We start from the raw sequence: 27692 nt of genomic DNA, 5'->3' as shown, positions 1-27692 counted from the left end.
ATGTTTCTTCAACCACAGGCAAATACTGTTCTTACCTGTTGCATGTGTACTAGATGCTTCACTCACTGGTCCATTTGACACTGCGTTACTCAGTTACTGTAGTAGTGTTTGAAACTAGAAATAGTAATTACATCAAAGACTCCTCCAAATTCTGAATCTTCTGCTTGTTCCTCTGTAACCGCTTCCCGGCAGTTCAGTACACAATCAGCCAGAACTTCATCTTCAATTCTTATATAACTGAAATAAATATTCACAACCTCAGGAAACTCTAACTATAAAAATCAACCCAAATTGGATGACAATACACCTATTACATTCAAATGTTTGCATTAACTGTTTTCGTCGTGTTGCAGATTTCCAGTAATCATCCTACATGTGCACTGTCAATGGAAATAATTTGTGTTATCTCAGCTGCTAACATTTTTTAGATACTTTGTGGAACAACATTATCTACAATATTCATTCTTCATTAGATGAAGCATTTCACAGCATATTATCTGTAAAATTATATGTAATTAGGAACTGAAACCATGACAACATACATGTGTGGCATAATAGAAAACTAGATGTAACTATGCTTACAAACCACTCACCCATTGATTTAGAAACAATTGGGTTGGCCCTTCTTGGGTCGCACTGCTATTGGCTTAAGCGTATGATGTCACCAGGAATTCTGTTCCAAGAAGCTCCACGAGAGTTGTAACACAAGCCTCAGAATTGTGTGTTGTTAGTGCAGATGCATTGCTTAGACCTAAAATTAGAATAAACACTTCTGCATTATAAAAACAACTACCTTTAAAGACTTTAATAGTAAGAAGAAGATGAACTTACTGTGTTCATAAATACTCACTGTATCTCAGGTAGACCACGATGCAAAATTTTTTTTATGTTTCTTGTTTTAGTTTGTGTGCTCAGATGCCTTATTATAATGAAGGTTCTTGGACTTATGTTGAGACAAACCACTTGTTATACATTTCAGGAAACTTTCACATTATTGTAGAAATTATCTTTTGCATTACTGTGTCACACTTAGCAACAGTCGCCCACGAAAACTGCAAAATGTCGTTTCAGACTCGTTTATTTTATTGAACCAGTCAGTTGAAGTAGTGATCCCACCTCTCTAGATAACGATGATCCAGTCATTACTGGTGATGCAGTCTGAACCCGGTAGAAGTTTCTCTGGGACTGAACCCAAGGAACTGCCAATGTAAGTCAAATCTAGCCTGATGTGAAACACTGTCTAATTTGTTGCTTTATTACAGAAGGAAACTATCACTTGGCTCTAAATAATGAAAAGTGTGAAGTCAACCACATGTGTACTAAAAGGCATCCTCTAAATTTCAGTTACACAAATCTAAACACCGTAAATTCAACTAAATACTTATATATTGCAGTTACGAATAACTTAAACTGGAATGATCACATAGATAATGTTGTGGGGAAAGCAAACCAAAAACAGCAATTTATTAGCAGGACACTTACCCAAAATGTAACCGATCTACTAAAGAGACTGCTTACACTACACTTGTGTCCACTTATGGAGTACTACTGTGCAATGTGGGAACTGCATAGATGAGATCAGTGGTGGCTGTTGAAAAAATTCAGAGAAGGGCAGCTCATTTTGTATTATCATGAAATAGAGGAGAAAGTGTCATGGGTATGAAACACAAATTGCGATGTCAATAATTTAAACATTGGCATTTTTTGTTACCGCAGGATCTTCTCGTGAAATTTCAAACAGCAACTTTGTCCTCTGAATGCAAATATTTTGTTGGCACCCCCTGACTTAGGAAGAAATGGTCATCATAATAAAATAAGAGGGAACAGAGCTCACATTGAAAGATTTAAGTGTTCATTTTGCCCATGCGCTTTTTGAGAATGGAATGGTAGAGAAATAGCTTGAAGGTGGTTCGATGAACTCTCTGCCAACTAGCTTATTGCGAAATGTAGAGTAGTCATGTAGATGTAGAAGAAGCACATCTACTTACTTCCACAACATACTTCACATACTTGGCTTGCAGAACCTTGTTACGTATTATTTACAAAGCATAGTTTCCTCTTCTCAGCAGTTATATTTCAGATTTTTAATCTGTCTATTTTCTCTTCAGTTGAAACATCTGGGCTGAGAGGCCGTGGTTGATGTATAAAATTTCCACAGATCGTTTCGTCTCCATCTGCGGGAGACATCTTCCGAGGTCGTCCGGCTACTGCCACTAAGGCGCCAGGTACTCTCGCATTTATAGAGCTCATAGAGGGCACCACCATTCGTCACATGATGCCGACGGTATGCTTATCTTTGTAAGGCGTCATCATTCTCAATTAAGAGTAACGGATTGTAATTCTGCTGGCGCAACGTCGACATCCATATTTTTTCTAACTTTAAAACTTCCTCTTTTCTATTAAAATTGTTATGGTGTTTGTGAATCTCTATTGCTTCTCTATACATGCGCGCATGATATTGGAATGTTCATGCTAGAATGCTTGTCTCGTTAAATTTAATTTCGTGGTTCCCATCGCGAAAAACTCAGCTGCGGCCGATTTATCGATGTGTCCTAAGCGACAGTTTCTTTTATGTTCGGCTAAGCAGGTGTTTACACTTCTTTTCCTTGTTCCAATACATACTTATCCACAACTGCATGGGATTTTTTACACACCAGGTGTTGCTAGGGGGTGATGGGCGTCTTTTGCAGTTCTTAAATATTCCTTAATCTTCTTGGTGCGTCTGAAGATTGTTTTGATCCCATACTTGGCCAGAACTTTCCCAACACAGTCCGTGACTTTATTAATGAATGGTTGGAAAACTTTTCCAGTAGGTGACCGTTGTTGCTCTGGACTTCTTGCTTCTTTTCTTATTTGATGTAGGGCTCGATCAATTTCCTTGCTGGTATATCCATTTTTCTTGAAGGCTGACCGTAAGTGATTTAGTTCATCTTGTAAGTAAGCTGGCTTGCAGATTTTGTTGGCTCTGTCCACCAAGGTTTTCATGACACCTCTTTTTTGCCTCAGATGATGGTTAGATTCCTTGTGGAGGTATCGATCCGTGTGTGTGTTCACTCTATATACCGTGTGGCCTAGTGTCCCATCCATCCATTTAATTACTGACACATCCAGGAAAATGAGTTGACCGTTGCTCTCTTTCTCCATCATAAACTGTATCTTCGGGTTAATACTTTTCAGATGCACCAAGAAGACATCCAACTCTTCTTCACCATGAGTCCACACTACAAATGGGCATCAACATAGTGGTACCATTTAGCTGGCTTTTTACTGGCAGTCTGCAGTGCTCGCTGTTTGAAGGTCTCCATAAATAAATTGGCAACAGCTAGGCTGAGAGGGCTTCCCATCACCACACCATCGATCTGTTCGTAAAACTCGTTGTTGTACTGGAAATAAGTTGTTGTCAGGCAGTGTTTAAATAAAGTCACTATGTCAGTCGTAAAAATATCTGCTATATATGAAATAGCTTTGTTTACAGGCACCATGGTAAACAATGACACTACATTGAAGCTCACAAGAATATCACTTGTGCTGACGTTAATCTCCCTCAGTTTTTCAATAAAATGTGCCGAGTTTTTAATGTAACTGTCCGTTCTGACATTGTATGGTTGCAGCAAGCAGGCGAGATATCTGGCCACCTCATGTGTTGGAGATCCCATGGCGCTCACGATCGGTCTGAATGGGACCTGTGGTTTATGTACGTTTGGGAGTCCATAAAGTCTGGGAGGACAAGCTTCCATGTTGCAGGGTTGTTTTTTATCATCCAAAGAAAGAGAAGATTGTTTTACCATTGGATTGGTATTCCTCAAAATTTTGGCTGTGGGATCCTTCTGAAGCTTTTTATACTTGTTGGGATCCAAAAGGTCACTAATCTTCCTGTTATCCACGGTGTTCAGCAAAACCATAGCATTTCCTTTATCAGCTTCAAGTACAATAATGCTCTTATCCGCATTGATCTCTCTCTGTGCCCTCCTTTCCACTTGAGACAAATTGTTGGCAGCTCTCGAACTGTGATTAACATGGCTGGGACAGAATTAACAAAAGAGGAACACTCAGTTGTATCGAAAGGAGGCAACTTTGCAGTCACACCACTAAAGGTTCCTACAGAGGTTTTTATAGCGAACATGGAGGCGGGAATCCATTTGTCATCATGGCATTCCGCAGATGAAATCAGAACTGAAACAGCCAGAATGTTACGCCAAGCGAAAACACCTACCAGCAATTTGTCTCAAGCAGAAAGGAGGGCACTGAGTTGCAGCTGATAAAGTCAATGCTACAGTTTTGCAGAACACCTAAGATTATCACAAGAATATTAGTGACCTTTTGGATACCAATAAGTATAAAAAGCTTCAGATGGATCCTACAGCCAAAATTTTGAGAAATACTAATCAAATGGTAAAACAATCTTCTCTTTCTTCGGATGATAAAAAACAACTCTGCAACATGGAAGCTTATCCTTCCAGACATTATGGACTCCCTAAGATACATAAACCATAGGTCCCTCTGAGACTGATTGTGAGTGCCATAGGATCTCCAACACAAGAAGTGGCCAGATGTCTTGCCTGCTTGCTGCAACCATACATTGGCAGAACGGACAGTTACATTAAAAACTTTGCGAATTTTATTGAAAAACTGAGGGAGATTAACGTCAGCCCAAGTGACATTCTTGTGAGCTTCGATGTAGTGTCATTATTTACCATGGTGCTTATGTTGTTGTTGTTGTTGTTGTTGTTGTTGTGGTCTTCAGTCCTGAGACTGGTTTGATGCAGCTCTCCATGCTACTCTATCCTGTGCAAGCTTCTTCATCTCCCAGTACCTACTGCAACCTACATCCTTCTGAATCTGCTTGGTGTATTCATCTCTTGGTCTCCCTCTACGATTTTTACCCTCCACGCTGCCCTCCAATACTAAATTGGTGATCCCTTGATGCCTCAGAACATGTCCTACCAACCGATCCCTTCTTCTCGTCAAGTTGTGCCACAAACTTCTCTTCTCTCCAATTCTATTCAATACCTCCTCATTAGTTATGTGATCTACCCATCTAATCTTCAGCATTCTTCTGTAGCACCACATTTCGAAAGCATCTATTCTCTTCTTGTCTAAACTATTTATCGTCCATGTTTCACTTCCATACATGGCTACACTCCATACAACTACTTTCAGAAACGACTTCTTGACACTTAAATCTATACTCGATGTTAACAAATTTCTCTTCTTCAGAAACACTTTCCTTCCCATTGCCAGTCTACATTTTATATCCTCTCTATTTCGACCATCATCAGTTATTTTGCTCCCCAAATAGAAAATTCGTTTACTAATTTAATTGTCTCATTTCCTAATCTAATCCCCTCAGCATCACCCGATTTAATTCGACTACATTCCATTATCCTCGTTTTGCTTTTGTTGATGTTCATCTTATATCCTCCTTTCAAGACACTATCCATTCCGTTCAACTGCTCTTCCAAGTCCTTTACTGTCTCTGACAGAATTACAATGTCATCGGCAAACCTCAAAGTTTTTATTTCTTCTCCATGAATTTTAATACCTACTCTGAATTTTTCTTTTGTTTCCTTCACTGCTTGCTCAATATACAGATTGAATAACATCGGGGAGAGGCTACAACCCTGTCCCACTCCCTTCCCAACCACTGCTTCCCTTTCATGCCCATCAACTCTTATAACTGCCATTTGGTTTCTATACAAATTGTAAATAGCCTTTCGCTCCCCATATTTTACCCCTCCTACCTTCAGAATTAGAAAGAGAGTATTCCAGTCAACATTGTCAAAAGCTTTCTCTAAGTCTACAAATGCTAGAAACGTAGGTTTGCCTTCCCTTAATCTAGCTTCTAAGATAAGTTGTAGGGTCAGTATTGTCTCACGTGTTCCAATATTTCTACGGAATCCAAACTGATCTTCCCCAAGGTCGACTTCTACTAGTTTTTCCATTCGTCTGTAAAGAATTTGCGTTAGTATTTTGCAGCCGTGACTTATTAAACTGATAGTTGGTAATTTTCACATCTGTCAAAACTTGCTTTCTTTGGGATTGGTATTATTATATTCTTCTTGACGTCTGAGGGTATTTCACCTGTCTCATACATCTTGCTCACCAGATGGTAGAGTTTTGTCAGGACTGGCTCTCCCAAGGCCGTCAGTAGTTGTAATGGAATGTTGTCTACTCCCGGGGCCTTGTTTCGACTCAGGTCTTTCAGTGCTCTGTCAAACTCTTCCTGCAGTATCATATCTCCCATTTAATCTTCATCTACATCCTCTTCCATTTCCATAATATTGTCCTCAAGTACATCGCCCTTGTATAGACCCTCTATATACTCCTTCCATCTTTCTGCTCTCCCTTCTTTGCTTAGAAATGGGTTTCCATCTGAGCTCTTGATATTCATACAGGTGGTTCTCCTTTCTCCAAAGGTCTCTTTAATTTTCCTGTAGGCAGTACCTATCTTACCCCTAGGGAGATAAGCCTCTACATCCTTACATTTATCCTCTAGCCATGCCTGCTTAGCCATTTTGCACTTCCTGTTGATCTCATTTTTGAGACGTTTGTATTCCTTTTTGCCTGCTTCATTTACTGCATTTTTATATTTTCTCCTTTCATCAATTAAATTCAATATTTCTTCTGTTACCCAAGGATTTCTACTAGCCCTTGTGTTTTTACCTACTTGATCCTCTGCTGCCTTCACTAATTCATCCCTCAAAGCTACCCATTCTTCTTCTACTGTATTTCTTTCCCCCATTCCTGCCATTTGTTCCCTTACATTCTCCCTGAAACTCTGTACAACCTCTGGTTTAGTCAGTTTAGCCAGGTCCCATCTCCTTAAATTCCCACCTTTTTGCAGTTTCTTCAGTTTTAATCTACGGTTCATAACCAATAGATTGTGGTCAGAGTCCACATCTGCCCCTGGAAATGTCTTACAATTTAAAACCTGGTTCCTAAATCTCTGTCTTACCATTATATAATCTATCTGAAATCTGTCAGTATCTCCAGGCTTCTTCCATGTATACAATCTTCTTTTATGATTCTTGAACCAAGTGTTAGCTATGATTAAGTTGTGCTCTGTGCAAAATTCTACCAGGTGGCTTCCTCTTTCATTTCTTAGCCCCAATCCATATTCACCTACTACGTTTCCTTCTCTCCCTTTTCCTACTATCGAATTCCAGTCATCCATGACTAATAAATTTTCGTCTCCCTTCACTATCTGAATAATTTCTTTTATTTCATCATACATTTCTTCAATTTCTTCATCATCTGCAGAGCTAGTTGGCATATAAACTTGTACTACTGTAATAGGCGTGGGCTTTGTGTCTATCTTGGCGGCAATACTGCATTCACTATGCTGTTTGTAGTAGCTTACCCGCATTCCTATTTTTTTTATTCATTATTAAACCTACTCCTGCATTACCCCTATTTAACTTTGTATTTATGATCCTGTATTCGCCTGACCAAAAGTCTTGTTCCTCCTGCCACCGAACTGCACTAATTCCCACTATATCTAATTTTAACCTATCCATTTCCGTTTTTAAATTTTCTAACCTACCTACCCAATTAAGGGATCTGACATTCCACACTCCAATCTGTAGCACGCCAGTTTTCTTTCTCCTGATAACGACGTCCTCTTGAGTCGTCTCTGCCCGGAGGTACGAATGGGGGACTATTTTACCTCCGGAATACATAGCTTATAAATAAAGCTATTTCATATATAGCAGATATTTTTACGACTGACATAGTGGCTTTATTTAAACACTGCTTGACGACAACTTATTTCCATTATAACAACGAGTTTTACAAACACATCAATGGGGTAGCGATGGGAAGCCCTCTCAGCCCAGCTGTTGCCAATTTATTTATGGAGATCTTCGAACAGTGAGTGCTGCAGACTGCCAGTAAAAAGCCAGCTAAATGGTACCGCTATGTTGATGACACATTTGTAGTGTGGACTCATGGTGAAGAAGAGTTGGATGTCTTCTTGGTGCATCTGAAAAATATTAACCCGAAGATACAGTTTATGATGGAGAAAGAGAGCAACGGTGAAATCAATTTCCTGTATATGTCGGTAATTAAACAGGTGGATGGGATGCTGGGCCACAAGGTATATAGAGAGAACAGTCACACGATCGATACCTCCACAAGGAATCCAACCATCATCCTAGGCAAAAAAGAGGTGTCATGAAAACTTTGGTGGACAGAGCCAACAAAATCTGCGAGCCAGCTTACTTACAAGATGAACTAAATCACTTACGGTCAGCCTTCACGAAAAATGGACATACCAGCAAGGAAGTTGATCGAGCCCTCCATCAAAGAAGAAAAGATGTCAGAAGTCCAGAGCTACATCCTGACGTTCATTACTAAAGTCACAGACCATATTGGGAAAGTTCTGGCCAATTATGGGATCGATACAATCTTCAGACCCACCAAGAAGATTAAGGAATATTTAAGAACTGAAAAAGATGCCCGACACCCCCTAGCAACACCTGGGGGATACAAAATTCCATGCAGCTGTGGACAAGTATGTATTGGAACAACGAAAAGAAGTGTAAACACCTGCTTAGCCGAACATAAAAGAAACTGTCGCTTAGGACACATCGATAAATCGGCCATAGCTGAGCATGTTTTTCGCGATGGGAACCACGAAATTAAATTTAATGAGACAAGCGTTCTGGCACGCACATCCCAATATCATGCGCACATGTATAGAGAAGCAATAGAGATTCACAAACACCATAACAATTTTAATAGAAAAGAGGAAGTTTTAAAGTTAGACAAAATATGGATGTCGACATTGCGCCAGCAGAATTACAATCCATTACTCTTATTCGAGAATGATGACGTCTTCCATAGATAGGCATATCATCGGCAACATGTGATGAATGGTGGTACCTTCTATGCGCTCTATAAAATGCGAGAGTACCTGGAGCCTCAGTGGCAGTAGCCGGATGACCTCAGGAGATGTCGCCCTCAGATGGAGACTAAACGTTAGCTGGAAATTTTATACATCGACCACAGCGACTCAGCCCGGAAGTTTCAACTGAAGACAACATTGGCCGTGAAAGCCTACATTGTATGTCTATTTTCTGTTTAGCAGTAACAATTAGGCCAAGAAATATCTCTATACTGGTCGATTGATGGATAATTTAATTTTATCTAACTTAATTTTCTTTGGAGATAAACATTCTAAAGTCCGTCTAGTGGAACTCTTCTCTTTCGACACTGACGATATCTTACTCATGTTACTTATTAATAAAAGAAAATTATTTTCGAACGGCACTTGTTCCTGCAGTTGTAGAAATAAAACGTTTGTAAATGCTGTAAAAAAAATTATAATAATAATTCCTGAATAATGCCAGGCTGATAATACATAGAAATGTGTTTCTAAAGATGATGACTGCCTTGTATTTATATGTATGTTGCCCTTGCTGGTGCTTGTGACAACCTCGGATGCACCCCCATGCCAATTTGGGATTTTTTGTAATGGAATAAAGTCATCCTTTAATTATCTTTTCAAAGGAAACCCCAGAATCTCATTTTTTAAGTCCCATTCATAACATTCTGGAAGGAACTGATGTCAACAAATCCTTCCATTATTCACATTAACAGGATCGGTTCTCTTACGGAGTGACATACATTTGCACTCTAGTTCTCTTATCTTTTTGAAATTGATGATAAACATCATCCTCAGTTTTATACAAAGTATTTTTACATTCAGCAATAGCACAATGATTTCTAAATTTGCTCACAGTACTACAAAACAAGCAGCAAGAAGAATAGCTCATTAGCAGCTGTGTTCTATTTATTTCAATTCAGGGACTGTGCAGGAAGCCAATATGGCATGCCTTGATTCATGCTATTATTCACTTGCTCGCTGGTAACTGAAGTTTACAGTAAAATGGTGTGTGTGTGTGTGTGTGTGTGTGTGTGTGTGTGTGTGTGTGTGTGTGTGTGTGTGTGCGAAGTTAGTAACATTTTGGGATGTCTGTAAGAAGAGAAAAGTCCAAAATGAGACAATGATGAAGTTTTAGTAGCAAAGCAAGATTGCCTTAATGCTAGGAGTCAGCATTTGATATTTTGTATTTAACTTTCAGTTTCTTAGCTCCTTCTTCATAAAATGTAGGAAGATAGCTTTAAGACCAATTGTACATGAAGCCCATCTTAAAAAGTGTATTGCCTTTGCATATTTCTTTAATTATCGTAGCTCCATAATAGATACATAGGGCCTACATACAGAGGTTGTTCTGAAGTTGTTGATGCATTGTCTGATTTACACTCTCTTAGCAAGGTTTGTGTGGAATCTTCGCAGCCAGTCCCTGAATCATTGCATGGTATTTTTGGAGCTCGTAGACTGTCTGGTCATTGTTGTGGCTTAAGAATGTGTGTTAAGAAAGTCTGTCTTCAATTTAGATATTTAATGGTAACTGCACATAAGTATGTTCGTAGCAGACAACATTGTTATTTTCATCGCTGGAACTGCTGCTCTACTCAAAACCTTTCCTTAATGAACATTAGTGTTTTATGTGCTGTAACAAGCCCAGTTATTCATTGGTCATCAGGTTATGAAATCAAGGCTGAGTGCACTCAGTTCTCTCCCCCTGTGGCGTACTTCGTAAATATTCATAAAATGAATGACACATTATACTTACTCCTGCTAAAATTTAAAAGTAAGTTTGTACTACACTGTGCAAATCAAATAATCAACTTGTCGGTCTTTACAGATTACACATTCTGAATTAAAGTCAGGCAAGATATGTTCATTTTTTTACTTACTTATGAAGTAAAGAACTGTAAAATAATTGCGAACCATCAGGCATTAATATGTTCACATGTACATACATACCCCGCAAGCCACCATGTGGTGTCTGGTGAAGGTACCTTGTATCCCTACTCCTTATTTCCTTTCCTGTCCCTCTCACCTATAGAGTGAATGAAAAATGGCTCTCTGTATGCCTTCATACAAGTCCTAATTTTTCGTATCTTCAAGGTCCTTGCATGAAATGTATGTTGACGGCAGTAGAATCATTTTGCAGTCAGCTTCAAACACTGGTTCTCCGAATTTTGTTAGCAGTGTTTCTTAAAAAGAACTTCACCTTCCCTTCAGAGATTCCTGTTTGAGTTCACAAAGCGTCTCCTTAATACTTGGGTGTTGATTGAACCTACCAGTAACAAATCTAGCAGCATGCCACTAAATTGCTTGGATGTCTTCCATTAATCTACCTGGTGGGATACCCCAAAACTGAAGCAATACTCAAGAATGGATCACATTTGTGTTCTGCGCACAGTCTCCTATACAAATGAGCTACTTTCCCAAACTTCTCCCAATAAAATGAGGTCAACCATTTGCTTTCCCCACTACAATCCTTACATGCTTATTCCATTTCATATCACTTTGTTACATTATGTCTAGATATTTAATTGACATGACTGTTAAGCAGTATACTACTAATTCTGTTTTCAAACATTGTGGAATTGACCATTTTTTTCCATTCTCGTCTGCATTAACTGACATTTTTCTACATTTAGAGCTAGCTGCCATTCCTCACATCAACTAGAAATTTTATCTAAATCATGTTGTATACTTCTACACTTGACAACAACACTTTTCTTCACACTTCAGTGTCATCAGCAAATGGCCACAGATTTCTGCTCACCCTGTCCATCTGATCATTTATGCGCATAGAGAATAATAGTGGTCCTATCACACTTCCCCGAGGCCCTCCTGATGAAACACTTGTCTCAGATGAACCCTCACTTTCAAGGACAACTTAATGTGTTCTATTACTTAAGAAGTCTTTGAGCCACTTACATGTCTGGCAACATATTCCGTATACTCATTCCTTTATTAACATATACCTGTAATTTTCAGTGCCTCACTAATGAAGTCTTGCATTGAATTCTTCTTCACTTATAATTTTAATAGTTAAATTTTCTTTCTTCCTGTAAAGGAACATGTTAATTTTTAAGGTACTTAGCATTTTAATTCATAGAGTATTGTAATATGAAAATCTAAGTGACATGAAACTGGCGTGTGTGTTTTGTTTTATATTTTGTTTATTATGAGATTATGATAAGATATTATTAATGCCTTCAACACTTGTTCATCATGTTCACAAAAACTAAAAATTTAGTAAGTAAAATAGGAGTCAGAAATTATTTTTTATTTAATTATAAAAGATGGAGAGAAGATACAATTTAAGTGCAGTAATGAAGGTAGAATTCACTTGACAAAGTTATATGTGAATGGTCATGAAAGGCAGTGGCGGAAGTGGTACAAAGTTGCTGATAAATTTTTAATTTAAGAAAAGGTGACTAAAAGAAATTAGTGAAATATGAATGTTCTTAATGGACTAAGATCATTTTCTAAAAATTAAAAAAATTTAAATAAATAAATAAATAAATAACCTTTTTGTGTTGTATAGAGCTCTTAAAGATAAGAAAATACAATTTCACATGATTTCCTTTTTTTCTCTCTCTCATCAAGGTTAATGTCAAGGATACTGCAGAAAACAAGAGAAGATGATTGCCAGATGACTACTACATCTCTGCTGGCAGAAGTTGGTGGAGTGAAAAATACAAAACTGTGTAATCGTAGCTACATAGCTGCAAATAATAAACATGGACCTAGTCACGTCAGAAATCTGAGTGACCCAGGTGTTCCCATGTTATATGGTGCTGCTTGCATTGAAGAACAGATGTGTGCCACTCTTACTAACTGGTTAGAGAAAGTGAGCATCACTCAAGTTGAAGATAAAACAACAAAGGAGACTCCTTTCCACAATGTTTTGGACTGTAAAGAGGCTAATGAATGTTTTGAAGCAAATTCTGATTTCAAAGCCATATACACAGGTAACGGAAAAAGAGAGAGCAGCTCAGTTCCTGACAAAAGCAGAACAACATCAGTTTTTACTCTCCATGAGGAACGTGTCCCTATAGAGAATGAGGAATGGCTAGTTTTCTTGCAGCACAGCATGGAAGAAGTCATGGATGGTGATCTGGAGTCACTCTTACTTGAAAGCTTTCTTGGTATGGTTATGGCACCACTGCGGAATCCTCTAGCAAGTTGCCGTGTTGTGGAATATATAGCATGTCTCTTGAGTCTTCCATTTTCCCTGGATGAGATAGGTGATGATGAAATAGATACACTAGAACAGGTCTGTACTCTTATTGTATTAATGTTTCAGTTTCACCTTTAAATAAAACTTGAAATCAGGGAGACACCTGCAGGTGAATGGTAGATGCCACATTTGTGCATTTATAGAGCAATTAATTGCAGTAGCTTTCAGAGGCTTTGGATTAATCCTCATTTTGCAATTGCTGCCACTGTTTTTTTTTTTTTTAAAAAAAAAAAGAAACCAATGCTGCCTCACAAAATTTTCCTCCTGCCTCCTTACTGTATATGTCATTACTTCTTCTGGCTGTTACACTTGTTTCCTTCCTCCACTTTAACCTGTCTACTTTAATAATCACTCGCAAGTTTTCTTGCATTCAGGATAATACGTATTTTGTAGTTTATTTTTGTAAGATGGTAGGTTCAGAAGCAGTGTAGAAGGCAGAAGAAAAGCAAATGCTAGAAAACCTTTGTGATTGTCTCATATTTCTTTGTTCCTATGTGCCACCCACTATTCGTCTGCAGGTGATTGTTAGTAATTCTTAATTTTTGTGTATTGTTTCCATCTTGAATCTTCATTATAAGTTTAGCCTCTGTGTTAATCTTGATACAGGCTATATCTTAGTGCTGTGGTTTAGATGAGTAGGCCTACCTTTCATGGACTTATGCGCACTCCAAAATTCACTTGGTATTAGGGAGAGAGTTACAGCATTTGTGCCTCCTCTCACTGATATACTCTCTGGGACCAAATATCTACACTGTGGAAAAGAATTTGACTGATTCTTCTACAAACAAACATTTCTTATATTGACTTTGGACCATGTATTGTTTTTCAAACTGCGCATTGTCTCCTGTGCTATTTCATGATGTTTATGTTTCACTTTGGGCTCATGTTTATCAATCATATCCTTACATATAACAGTAAGATAACAACAGAAAATTAACAACATAATAATGAAAGCAGGAAACAAGTGATGAAAATCATTTGACAAACAAAGAGGAAATACATGAAGGAACAACTGGACTCAGTCAGTAAAAACTTTCACAAATAAAACACATGAGATTTTTGTAGGACTTTGGCAGGAATAATTCAAGGGTATATCCCTCAAAATTTATGTTTCAGAAAGTCAGATGGAAGACTCACTTTGACCTATCAGGAAAACTCTGGAAATGGCACTATATTTTTGGGAGTTCCTCAACTGCCCCGAACCCCCCTCAGGATTCCCTAAGCAACTTGCGACTTATAACCACGCTTCGCCCTTCACAAGAAGAAACCCTCAGACTCAAAAATAACAAAGTTTTTAGATAAAATGGTATCTCTGCAAAACTTCTGAAAAATCTTGGACCAAATTTCTCAGAGAACTCTCATAAATCATAACAGAGATTTGGCAGACAAAAAAACTTCCAGGAGATTTGAAATGTACCCTAATTCAGCCACTACACAAAAAAGTGACAAAACTGATTTAAATAACTATCAAGAAATCTACCTCTTGCAAGTTACATACAAAATTTTGTCATCATGCCTCCTCCAAAGAGTTCAGGAGCAACTTGATCACAAAATTGGTGGATATCAAGCTGGCTCCACAGTGGTCAAAATTCTATAGAGCAAATATTCAATTTAAAAACATTATTAAAATACGAAACAGTCCTTTGTGAACTTGAAGAAGGGGTATGATTTTGTGGATTGCCACTCCCACTCCCTTTTTGTTATTCTCAAAGAACAAGGACTTACCTCAAAAACTACAAATCTCATCTAACACTCACTAATACAACCATCAACATATAAAGTTCATGGGTGATGTTTCAGAACCAGTTCTGATCAAAATTTGTGTTCAGCAGGGTGACAATCTGTCCCATCCTCTTTCATCTGATTTTGAACTACTCTGAGAGTGGGAAAAATAACTTAAAAACCAACACTATTGGAAACCCACATGACTTGGAAGTCCTAAAAATGAAAACCAGATCTATTGCCTAGCTTTTGCAGATGATCTGACAATACAAGCAGATGATGAGACAGCAGCAAATAAACATATAGACACTCTCAAGGACGCACTGAAGGAGTTGCCCTCCAGAGAATCTTCCAGAAAAACAATCTACATATGCTCAAAGCTTCCAATCAAAAGCTAGTTACAAAATATAGACAAATTGAGAGAGTTCCATACTTCATGCATTTACAGTATTGTTGAACCTAGACAGGGGGAAGAAAATAGCACAAATAATTTGGAAGCAAAAACTTAGGAGAGCTTACGGTAATATCTTAAACAAAAATGTATACCATACACACAAAAAACAGTCGCTATTACACAGTTATCAAGACTGAAGTCTTGTTCGCTAGTGAAATACTTACACAAATGGAAAAGGTGATATGGAAGATATCCTAAAAGAAAAACACAAAATTCTAAGGGAGTACTTGGCCCTAAAAGAAGATGGATGCAGACTTACTAGAAACTATTGAATCATGCAACAGACATAAGGGAACGAAGATTGAAATTTTATGGGAGTATCAGAGGCTCCCAACAACAAAGCTCACTCAAAAAATTGTGATGTACACCATGTGATGAAAAGTATCCAGACACCTGGCAAGTTCATGGTGCCCTCCATCGGTAATGCTGGAAATCAATTTGGTGTTGGCCCACCCCTAGCCTTAATGACAGCTTCCATCTTGCAGGCATATATTCAATCAGGTGCTGGAAGGTTTCTTGGGGAGTTGCAGCCCATTCTTCATATAGTGCTGCACTGAGGAGAGGTATTGATGTCGGATGGTTTTTCTTTTCATTTTTGAGGTTGATGGCTTTTCTTTTGTTTTGTTTGTTTAAAACTTTAACCATGCTTGGTGTTTTTCTTCATGAAATTTGTCACATTCTGAAGTCCACCATGCATGTTTTCTTCATGGGTTCAAGGGATCTAGATTCTTTGCTTGTTTCTTGAGACTTAGTACCAGTTCTTTTAAATCATTTCTTACTTTAATGGTTTGCGTTATTTGTGGGTCTGTGTCATTTTTTAATTAGCTGACGTGGGTCATACCTCCTCCTTGTTGTATTAATTTTTTCATTCTTTTTCTTTAATGAAGTGAATTTGATTTTAATTTTAACTAAGTAGTAATCTGAGCCTGTGTTTACCCCTCTCAATACTTTAACATTTTATATTTCCTTATGAAAATTTTTGTCTATACATACATGGTCTAGCTGCCACTCCCCCTTCCTCCAGTCAGAGTGTTTCTGTGTTTTAATTAATTTGGCTTCTTCTTGGCATATGTTGATTTAGATACGGTTGCATCCTCTGCAGAGTTCTTATTTGTAGAGTTATGCGGACTCCATTTTCTGATTATATCTTTATATCTCCTTTCTTTTCCCTGCTGGGTATTGAAGTCTCCCTGTAAGATTTGTACATTCCTTTTATTTGTTCCGTTCACAGTTCATTTGAGAAGATTCAAAAATTTGTCTACCTCTTCCTTCGTTTTTGTTAGAATTTTTTTCCCCCATTTGTGGTGGCATGAGCATTTATAATTGTGTAGGTTTTGTCCATTGTTTTAAAAGTCAGAGTTGCAGTTCTTGGTGATACTGCTTGAAAATCAGTTATTGGCTCTATTATTCTAATGTTCACTATAACTTGTGTTCCAAACTGGGGACATTTCTTCGTTATGCTCTGTCCTGGTTTCCTATTATAAATTCTTGTGATTCAAATGGATCCTCTATCGTTTTTCTCATTTCTTGGAGCCCTGCTATTAATTTGCTTTAAAATTTAATTCGTCTTTGAAATTCTTGAGTTTTCTGGTCTTACGTAGCAATTTTATGTCTTACATTGTTATGTAATGTATATGCTTATGTTGAATCTTCTTTTTGTGTATCAGTATGCATTTGGGTGATAGCAAATGCTCCACTTCATTGCTGTCTTCTAATTGGCTACCCCCTGAATCCATTGTAGCCTTTACCTACCCTTTTGGGCAGGACGATGATCCCCCCCCCCCCCAAAAGGCCTTTCCACATTTTACTTTCAAAGCTAATTAATCTTAGGTGGAGCAAGCTCCAATTTACAGCCACAGTTGTTAGCCGCAGAGGGTGTGTTTGGTCCACAAGAGCTATCTTATTCCACCCCACTCCGCCAATAAGCTTGATTGGACACCCCCCACCCACTACCACCCTATCTGCTGCCTGGGATGCACTATGTAGGATTATTACCTCTCCTCCTGCTATGTCAGCTTAGTAGGTTTGTGCAATTAGCAACAAGTTCTATTACTTAAATTGTCTTTCTCCAGCTTTAACACTTACTTTTTTTGTAACAGATTTTACAACATTTGAAGACTCTTGATTAATCTTTTATGTGTGTCATGCAATCCTGATAAGCCCACTTCATAGAAGCATCAACAAACATAGTACATAACATATTTAACAAAATGTACTCTTTGTATCATTCTATAACAATTGTTTATTCTTTGGATCTTCCTCCTTACACCTTGAGAAACAATAATTTCTTGGTGTAATTTTAAAGGATACATACTAGTATCTCGAATTTTATTCATGAAGGGGGTCATTTTTCTGCCAGGGACTGATTTTTTTCTTTTTCAATACACACTTGCACTTTTGGCACTTAGGCAGTTGTCAAGTGCATAAAACAGTGCCTTTGCATAGTTCGAAAATATCAGACCATTTCACAAACATCAATATATGAGGTCTGTTCAAAAAATTCGGAAACTTTTCTACAAATTCTTTTTTACACTTGCCATTTAGTTATTGTGTCCGGTCTCCTTTGAAATAATCTCCTCTACAATTGATACACCGCTCCCAATGCCATTTCCACTTCTAGGAGCAGTCTTGGTATGCATCTTGCTGGATAGCATGAAGAGCCATTTGCAGATTTTCTTTTATCTCACCTTTCATTGCAAATATCATCCTTTTGAATGGGATTTTCAACTTTGGAAACAGAAGAAAGTCTGCAGGGGAGAGTACAGAAGATGAGGTAGCACAATGATTTTGTATTTTGTGCAATAGTCATGCACCAACAACGATGAATGTGTGGGTGCATTATTGTGAGGCATGAGCCTTGAATTGTGTCACCACATTTCAGGCTATTTCCTTCTCACATTTTCTCACAGATATTGCAACATGTCCCAATAGTACCACTGATTAACAGTTCGTCTCTGTGGCACAAATTTATAATGAACTAATCCTCCAAAGCAAAAAAAACTAACACCATGGCTTTGACATTTGACCTGACCTGATGAGCATTTTTTGGTTTTGGAGAACCTTTCCTGACCCATTGTGAAGATCAAATCTTGGTCTCAACATCATAACCGTAGACCCACCCCTTTTCAGCAGTCATTATTCTCTTAAGGAACATCTCGTTCTCATTTGTGCAATAGGAAAGCTCTTCACAGATTGTGAGGCAAATGCCTTTCTGGACTTGGCTCATGAGCCATGGGACAAACTTGGCGGCAACACAATACATTCCGAGATGCCGTGTCGGGATTTCATGACATGATCCAGATGAAATGTTACATTCTTGGACAGCCAGTCTTCGATTGTCACTTACAGTTTCATAGATGTTTGTGACATAAGCCTTGTCAGTATACCTCACAGAACATCCTGAATGGTCATCCTTGACCATTCGTAACACCAAGTATGGCTTAAGCACTCATCACCGTAGGGTCCCTACACCTTTTGGTGTGTCTCTGTAAAAGTTTTCTTGAGTTTCAGGCAAAATGTAATGCAGACACATTGCACCTTTAACTCTGCCATCTCGAAATTTGCAAACTTTGCGACACAATGTTCTACTGAGTGTTCTCTCCTATGAACATCTCATTTGTAATTACTGGATACTGTTAACCTGTGTTTCATCGCTTCCATCTGTTGCAGAGTAGTAATGATGAAGTGGGCCTTTGTAGTTGATACTGTCATGTTATGTATCCCACTTTCCTTTAATGCTACATTTTATTAACATATAGAACTCACTGCTTTGGTTATGACTGATATATTACGAGTGTAATTCTTATTTCTACATTGCTACAGCAAATTTCTAACAATGATAAAATGAGAATGCTTTTACGCAAGTCATTAATACGCATATGCCTGTAGCTAAGTGACTACATACCATAAACTATTTTGAGGTTTTTTTCCCCCCAGATTTATGCAGATGTTCGTGTCATACCTAATTTTGTGCTTGCTTCAGTACTCTTAGCAAGACACCGGCGTTCTGAAACTGTTGACTGCGCAGATGAGATTCTGGAACTAAGTGCTGATGAACTTCAGGTAAGAATATTGTCTCTATAAATAAGTGTGTAATGGATTTTTGCTGTGAGGTTTCAAAATTATAAAAAAACAGCAAACTGCTACTCTCTTGAAAGCTGCAGTCGTCACTTGAGGTCTTATTACGTGGTTGAAGCTGGTTTCAGTCAACAGTGCTTTATTTATTAGTTCAAATTATTTAAACAGCATCTGTTAACAATATAATATAGATGGATAGATAAAAAATCTACTCACCAAGCAGCGGCAGGAGCCAATGGTTCCTTTTTCTGGCAGAAGAGGGGTGAAGATAAAGGCCTGGAGAGGTTTAGGAAAAGGGGTACAGTTCAGAAAAGTCACCCTGTGAACTTAAAGGTGGAAGGCTGGGTAATATGCATGATAGCAATTTCTACTAAAACATAGTGCATGAGTTAATAAGATTGAAAAGCTAAGTGCACTGTATGTAACAGAGGTGGGAGGGGGCATGGTGAAAAATATACAGTCAGAAAATGAAATGTGTAGAAAACTAAAATGGGGTGAAGAAAAGAGTAGTTACTATGAGGAAATGCAGAATGTTGTTGTTGTTGTTGTGGTCTTCAGTCCTGAGACTGGTTTGATGCAGCTCTCCATGCTACTCTATCCTGTGCAACCTTCATCATCTCCCAGTACCTACTGCAACCTACATCCTTCTGATTCTGCTTAGTGTATTCATCTCTTGGTCTCCCTCTACGATTTTTACCCTCCACGCTGCCCTCCAATACTAAATTCGTGACCCCTCGATGTCTCAGAATATGTCCTACCAACCGATCCCTTCTTCTGGTCAAGTTGTGATACAAACTTCTCTTCTCCCCAATCCTGTTCAATACCTCCTCATTAGTTATATGATCTACCCATCTAATCTTCAGCATTCTTCTGTAGCACCACATTTCGAAAGCTTCTATTCTCTTCTTGTCCATACTAGTTATCGTCCATGTTTCACTTCCATACATGGCTATACTCGATGTTAACAAATTTCTCTTCTTCAGAAACGATTTCCTTGCCATTGCAAAAACGTGACCAGCGACGACTGAAGTGAATCGATCAACGTGACGGATATGCAGATAAATCACGTATTGTAGCCGTCTGCATGTAAGCATTTGTGCAGCGCTACTAAGTAATTAGAATCTTTAGGAAAGTACCATAGTTGATGATCTCAGTACAACCAGATAAGTCGCTTCCCTCACTGGTGAGCATATGATTGCTGCGTACAGGCCAGGGCGCCTTTAACATTCAGCACCGACAACCCACAACGCATGAAGGTGTTGCAGGTTGCCAGCAAGCAGACGTGCACGGCGCCAGCTAAACACACGGCAGAGATCGTGTCCACTTCGAAAATAGCATTGGTTGCTACCTCTCTGTCGTTCAGTGTTTGCCACAGAGTGCGACAGATACTCTGAAATTTTCGTGTTCGACCTTCTAGTCTGAACTACCTTCGTGTATGCAAGTGCAACCTTCTAGGTTTATATTTCTTATTGTTATTGCTGTAAAGATCGTATACCACAACGTAAGTGTAACCTTTATGCTTGGAGTTTCCATGTGTGTATTGTTACAGTGTAGCACTCTAATTACGTAATATTTCAGCATAGTACACGGAATATAGAATGGAAGGTTGTAATAGTGACTGATGTGTGGTCTGACATGAATATTATATGGCGGTGTGACTTTATGAACATGAAATCGTGTCTATGCAATGCTACGAATTTAGAGTGGAGCAGAATTGTCTGATTTGAAAAGGAAGTTTGATCAATCATATGTGACTAATAAGTTTCCAACAGTCAAGATTTTGAAACTGACTGACATACAGAACAACCACATGCAGTTCCTGATAATAATTTGAATCGATATACGTGTAACTTATTGTTCACTGTTCCCTGAATATTCCTAAAGATGTTTTTCCTTGATCCTGAAGTTCTTACTTGCGCAAACAAGATAACAAACCGCAGCTTATGTTCCCCGACTTGTAATAACATACTTTACTGTAGACTAAACTGAAATAAAACACACAGCGTTTGCTTTAAATGCTGTTAAGCTGTTGTTGTTGTTGTGGTCTTCAGTCCTGAGACTGATTTGATGCAGCTCTCCATGCTACTCTATCCTGTGCAAGCTTCTTCATCTCCCAGTACCTACTGCAACCTACATCCTTCTGAATCTGCTTAGTGTATTGATCTCTTGGTCTCCCTCTACGATTTTTACCCTCCACGCTGCCCTCCAATGCTAAATTTGTGATCCCTTGATGCCTCAAAACATGTCCTACCAACCGATCCCTTCTTCTAGTCAAGTTGTGCCACAAACTTCTCTTCTCCCCAATCCTATTCAATACCTCCTCATTAGTTACGTGATCTACCCACATTATCTTCAGCATTCTTCTGTAGCACCACATTTCGAAAGCTTCTATTCTCTTCTTGTCCAAACTGGTTATCGTCCATGTTTCACTTCCATACGTGGCTACACTCCATACAAATACTTTCAGAAACGACTTCCTGACACTTAAATCTATACTCGATGTTAACAAATTTCTCTTCTTCAGAAACGATTTCCTTGCCATTGCCAGTCTACATTTTATATCCTCTCTACTTCGACCATCATCAGTTATTTTACTCCCTAAATAGCAAAACTCCTTTACTACTTTAAGTGTCTCATTTCCTAATCTAATACCCTCAGCATCACCCGATTTAATTTGACTACATTCCATTATCCTCGTTTTGCTTTTGTTGATGTTCATCTTATATCCTCCTTTCAAGACACTGTCCATTCCGTTCAACTGCTCTTCCAAGTCCTTTGCTGTCTCTGACAGAATTACAATATCATCAGCGAACCTCAAAGTTTTTACTTCTTCTCCATGAATTTTAATACCTACTCCGAATTTTTCTTTTGTTTCCTTTACTGCTTGCTCAATATACAGATTGAATAACATTGGGGAGAGGCTACAACCCTGTCTCACTCCTTTCCCAACCACTGCTTCCCTTTCATGCCCCTCGACTCTTATAACTGCCATCTGGTTTCTGTACAAATTGTAAATAGCCTTTCGCTCCCTGTATTTTACCCCTGCCACCTTCAGAATTTGAAAGAGAGTATTCCAGTTAACGTTGTCAAAAGCTTTCTCTAGGTCTACAAATGCCAGAAACGTAGGTTTGCCTTTTCTTAATCTAGCTTCTAAGATAAGTCGTAAGGTTAGTATTGCCTCACGTGTTCCAACATTTCTACGGAATCCAAACTGATCTTCCCCGAGGTCCTCTTCTACCAGTTTTTCCATTCGTCTGTAAAGAATTCGCGTTAGTATTTTGCAGCTGTGACTTATTAAACTGATAGTTCAGTAATTTTCACATCTGTCAACACCTGCTTTCTTTGGGATTGGAATTATTATATTCTTCTTGAAGTCTGTGGGTATTTCGCCTGTCTCATACATCTTGCTCACCAGATGGTAGAGTTTTGTCATGACTGGCTCTCCCAAGGCCATCAGTAGTTCTAATGGAATGTTGTCTACTCCCGGGGCCTTGTTTCGACTCAGGTCTTTCAGTGCTCTGTCAAACTCTTCACGCAGTATCTTATCTCCCATTTCATCTTCATCTACATCCTCTTCCATTTCCATAATATTGTCCTCAAGTACATCGCCCTTGTATAAACCTTCTATATACTCCTTCCACCTTTCTGCCTTCCCATCTTTGCTTAGAACTGGGTAGCCATCTGAGCTCTTGATATTCATACAAGTGGTTCTCTTCTCTCCAAAGGTCTCTTTAATTTTCCTGTAGGCAGTATCTATCTTACCCCTAGTGAGACAAGCCTCTACATCCTTACATTTGTCCTCTAGCCATCCCTGCTTAGCCATTTTGCACTTTCTGTCGATCTCATTTTTGAGACGTTTGTATTCCCTTTTGCCTGCTTCATTTACTGCATTTTTATATTTTCTCCTTTCACTAATTAAATTCAATATTTCTTCTGTTACCCAAGGATTTCTATTAGCCCTCGTCTTTTTACCTACTTGATCCTCTGCTGCCTTCACTACTTCATCCCTCAGAGCTACCCACTCTTCTTCTACTGTATTTCTTTCCCCCATTCCTGTCAATTGTTCCCTTATGCTCTCCCTGAAACTCTCTACAACCTCTGGTTTAGTCAGTTTATCCAGGTCCCATCTCCTTAAATTCCCACCTCTTTGCAGTTTCTTCAGTTTCAATCTGCAGTTCATAACCAATAGATTGTGGTCAGAATCCACATCTGCCCCTGGAAATGTCTTACAATTTAAAACCTGGTTCCTAAATCTCTGTCTTACCATTATATAATCTATCTGATACCTATTAGTATCTCCAGGATTCTTCCAGGTATACAACCTTCGTTTATGATTCTTGAGCCAAGTGTTAGCTATGATTAAGTTATGCTCTGTGCAAAATTCTACAAGGCGGCTTCCTCTTTCATTTCTTCCCCCCAATCCATATTCACCTACTATGTTTCCTTCTCTCCCTTTTCCTACTGACGAATTCCAGTCACCCATGACTATTAAATTTTCGTCTCCCTTCACTACCTGAATAATTTCTTTTATCTCGTCATACATTTCATCAATTTCTTCATCATCTGCAGAGCTAGTTGGCATATAAACTTGTACTACTGTAGTAGGCATGGGCTTTGTGTCTATCTTGGCCACAATAATGCGTTCGCTATGCTGTTTGTAGTAGCTAACCCGCACTCCTATTTTTTTATTCATTATTAAACCTACTCCTGCATTACCCCTATTTGATTTTGTATTTATAACCCTGTAATCACCTGACCAAAAGTCTTGTTCCTCCTGCCACCGAACTTCACTAATTCCCACTATATCTAACTTTAACCTATCCATTTCCCTTTTTAAATTTTCTAACCTACCTGCCCGATTAAGGGATCTGACATTCCACGCTCCGATCCGTAGAATGCCAGTTTTCTTTCTCCTGATAACGACGTCCTCTTGAGTAGTCCCCGCCCGGAGATCCGAATGGGGGACTATTTTACCTCCGGAATATTTTACCCAAGAGGACGCCATCATCATTTAATCATACAGTAAAGCTGCATGTCCTCGGGAAAAATTACGGCTGTAGTTTCCCCTTGCTTTCAGCCGTTCGCAGTACCAGCACAGCAAGGCCGTTTTGGTTAATGTTACAGGGCCAGATCAGTCAATCATCCAGACTGTTGCCCCTGCAACTACTGAAAAGGCTGCTGCCCCTCTTCAGGAACCACATGTTTGTCTGGCCTCTCAACAGATACCCCTCCGTTGTGGTTGCACCTACGGTACGGCCATCTGTATCGCTGAGGCACGCAAGCCTCCCCGCCAACGGCAAGGTCCATGGTTCATGGGGGAAGGAAATGCAGAAACAAAAGTAATTAAAGCAAATATGGGCAGTTGGGTGGCGAGAACGAAGGACATGTTTTTGTTCTAGTTCCCAGCTGCAGAGTTCAGAGAAACTGATGTTTTGGAGAAGAATCCAGGTGGCACGCACATGTGTTGAAACACACACCGAGGTTGTGACTGTAATGGTGTTGAGCATGCTCTGCAGCAGGATATTGTGTGTTGCCCAATACACCCTCCCCCCCTATTCCCATTCATCCCGACAGATAACTGGGTGGTAGTCATGCCGATGTAAAAAGCGAAACAGTGCTTACATAACAACTGGTACATGAAGTGTCGTTTCACAGGCGGCTCTCCCTTTGATAGTATATGTTTTGCCCATTAAAGGCTGGAATCCATGTCAAACGTTCCCTTCCATACTGCCATGGCATTCGAGACAAAGGTATTTGTTTGGATGCAGACTCTTTATAACAGTACCATTCTCACCTCAGCCTTCACTGGATGTAATTACCCCAACAGTTCAAAAACATATTTCCTGTGCCATCTGCTGATTCCTCCAAAAAAAAACTTCAGAACGCACCACTTGTCACTCAGTATTATCCTGATCTTGAATGTATTAATTAGCTACTTCAACAAGGCCATGACTTCCTAAAAGCTTGCCCAAAAATTTGGTCCATTCTGTCTGAGATTTTGCCTACTGCACCTAGAATAGCTTTTCATCACCCTCCCACAATATCCGTGTCAGACACTATACTCCTTCTGCACCCATCTCCCTACCCTATGGCTCCTACCCCTGCGACCGTCCCCACTGCAAGACTTGCCCTATGCACCCTCCTACCACCACCCATTCCAGCCCTTTAACTGGTAGAGAGGGAGTGCCATCTGTGAAATGGCACATCATATACCAGTTGTTATGTAAGCACTGTTCGGCCTTTTACATCGGCATGGCTACCACCCAGTTATCAGTCAGGGTGAATGGAAATAGGCAGAGGGTGTATACTGGCAACACGCAATATCCTTTTCCAGAGCATGCTCTGCAGCATGACAGTCATGACCTCGGTGCATTTTTCACCACATGCGCCATGTGGATTCCTCCCCCAGACACCTGTTTCGCAGAACTCTGCAGGTGGGAACTTGCACTACAACATGTACTTGGTTCTTGCCACCCACCTGGCCTCAATTTACTTTAATTTCTTCCGTCTCAGCATTTTTTCACGGTAACTACTCTTTTCTTCATTCCATTTTAGTTTTCTAGATTTTCATTTTCTGTCATGTCTATTTTTCACTGTCCCCCTCCCATTTCTGTTACGTACAATGCACTAGCTTTCCACTCTTATTAACCCATGCACAATGTTTTAGTAGTAATCTCTGCCTTGCATATAACCTTGTCTTCGAACTTCAAGCTTTCAGCTTTTCAAATCTCACCTGTTGCAGTCCCCAACAATCCGTCTTTCTATCTCATCCCCCATTTTTCTTCACTCCTCTTCCTTCCCCTTCAATTCTTCTGCCAGAAGGAAGCGCCACGGGCTCCAAAAGCTTCCAAAAGTTAAACCTTTTCATGTGTGTTCTTCTGCCACTGCTTGGTGAGTAGATTTACTATCTGTCTGTATACATTATATTGTCAGTAACTGATCATTTTCATTGGTATATTAAACACAACTGTGGCATACTTGATGAATTATCTTTTGACATAAATGTCATTAAGTTTGTGTGTGTGTGTGTGTGAGAGAGAGAGAGAGAGAGAGAGAGAGAGAGAGAGAGAGAGAGAGATGGAGGAATTTGTACAAAAGCCTTTCTAGTTTTGAATGTGTATGTCTGCCACTCAGCACCTCCTCTGTGTGATAAATTTCTGTTCTAATTCAGATCGTTATTCTATTATTCCATTCCAGATTTTCCATTGTTTTAAAATTGAAGATATTTTCATATTACTTTCTCATCGAAGAAGTTTTATACATTGCTATATCTTGAACTTCTTATCACTTTCAGACAAATGTTATATTGGAGTGTCAGCAAAGATAACAGCTATGTTTTCAGAAAACATGAACTGCTAGTATTCTAATTTTCTTATCAATATTCTTGTTTGAAACTTCAAGCACAGTGGACTTAGTGTAATTCTACCTTTCACTTACTACATAAAATGAGTACATTTTATACAGTGTTTACACCTGTTTATTTTGTTTAATTACTCTGTCAGTACAATACCATGTAGAGTGTCACTTAAGAGAATGCACCATATTAATTTTCTTAAACAAAGAATTGACACAGAACACACTGAATGTATATAATAACAGTGTCTCACTTAGGGAAAAATAACAAAATGAAATTTATTTAGATTTGTAAGTTGCATATGCATATGAATATATCATTTTCAAGCATTATGAATTGTTTCTGGTAAGTAACACTTTTTTCTGCTGGAAAAACATCTATGGCATAGTAGTTGGGGGAATATCAAATTACATCAGATAAATTCGCATTTGCAAATAATGTCCACATCAGCTGTAGAATGGAATGACAACAGCGAAAATTTGTGCCAGAACCTGGATTCCCTGCTTATTGTGAGTGGTCAGCTTATCATTTGGCTAACCATGCACAACTCTTGGCCAGACCCAAACTTCCATATGTTGTCAACCATACGTCTACAATCAGACATTGTGCTTGAAAGTTGCATTGGCAGATGCGACTTTCAAGCACAACATCCGATCTGTATGAGACTATACATAATGGATGTACGAGTATGTGTTATAGACACATGGTTGACGACATATGGAAGTTTGGGTCTGGCCATGAGTCATGCACGGATAGCCAAATGGTAAGATGACTACACACCATAAGTGGGAAATCTGGGTTCAAGTCCCAGTGCAGCACAAATTTTCATTGTTGTCATTCCTTTCTACAGCTGGTGGTAGTCATTATTCGCAATTGCAAATTCATCTGATGTGTTTCATAATGGCTGTGGTCACCACAGTTCATCATCATCAGAATAACACAGGCACTGCAATATCGTATTTATCTGCTGATACTG

General features: G+C 39.0%; 1 protein-coding gene across 1 annotated transcript in view; it reads left to right on the top strand.

Moving 5' to 3' along the window:
- LOC126259255 (serine/threonine-protein kinase fused) overlaps positions 1 to 27692 on the top strand; it is a 210937-nt gene that overhangs the window by 142190 nt on the left and 41055 nt on the right. The window contains exons 8-9 of the mRNA XM_049955891.1: positions 12476 to 13145; positions 19222 to 19347. Coding sequence (XP_049811848.1) covers positions 12476 to 13145; positions 19222 to 19347 — 796 coding nt within the window. The remainder of the gene's footprint in view (positions 1 to 12475; positions 13146 to 19221; positions 19348 to 27692) is intronic.

Source organism: Schistocerca nitens, chromosome 1 (genome assembly GCF_023898315.1).
Source record: "Schistocerca nitens isolate TAMUIC-IGC-003100 chromosome 1, iqSchNite1.1, whole genome shotgun sequence".
Taxonomy (NCBI): Eukaryota; Metazoa; Arthropoda; class Insecta; order Orthoptera; family Acrididae; genus Schistocerca; species Schistocerca nitens.
This window is presented reverse-complemented; position numbering and strand designations above follow the sequence as displayed.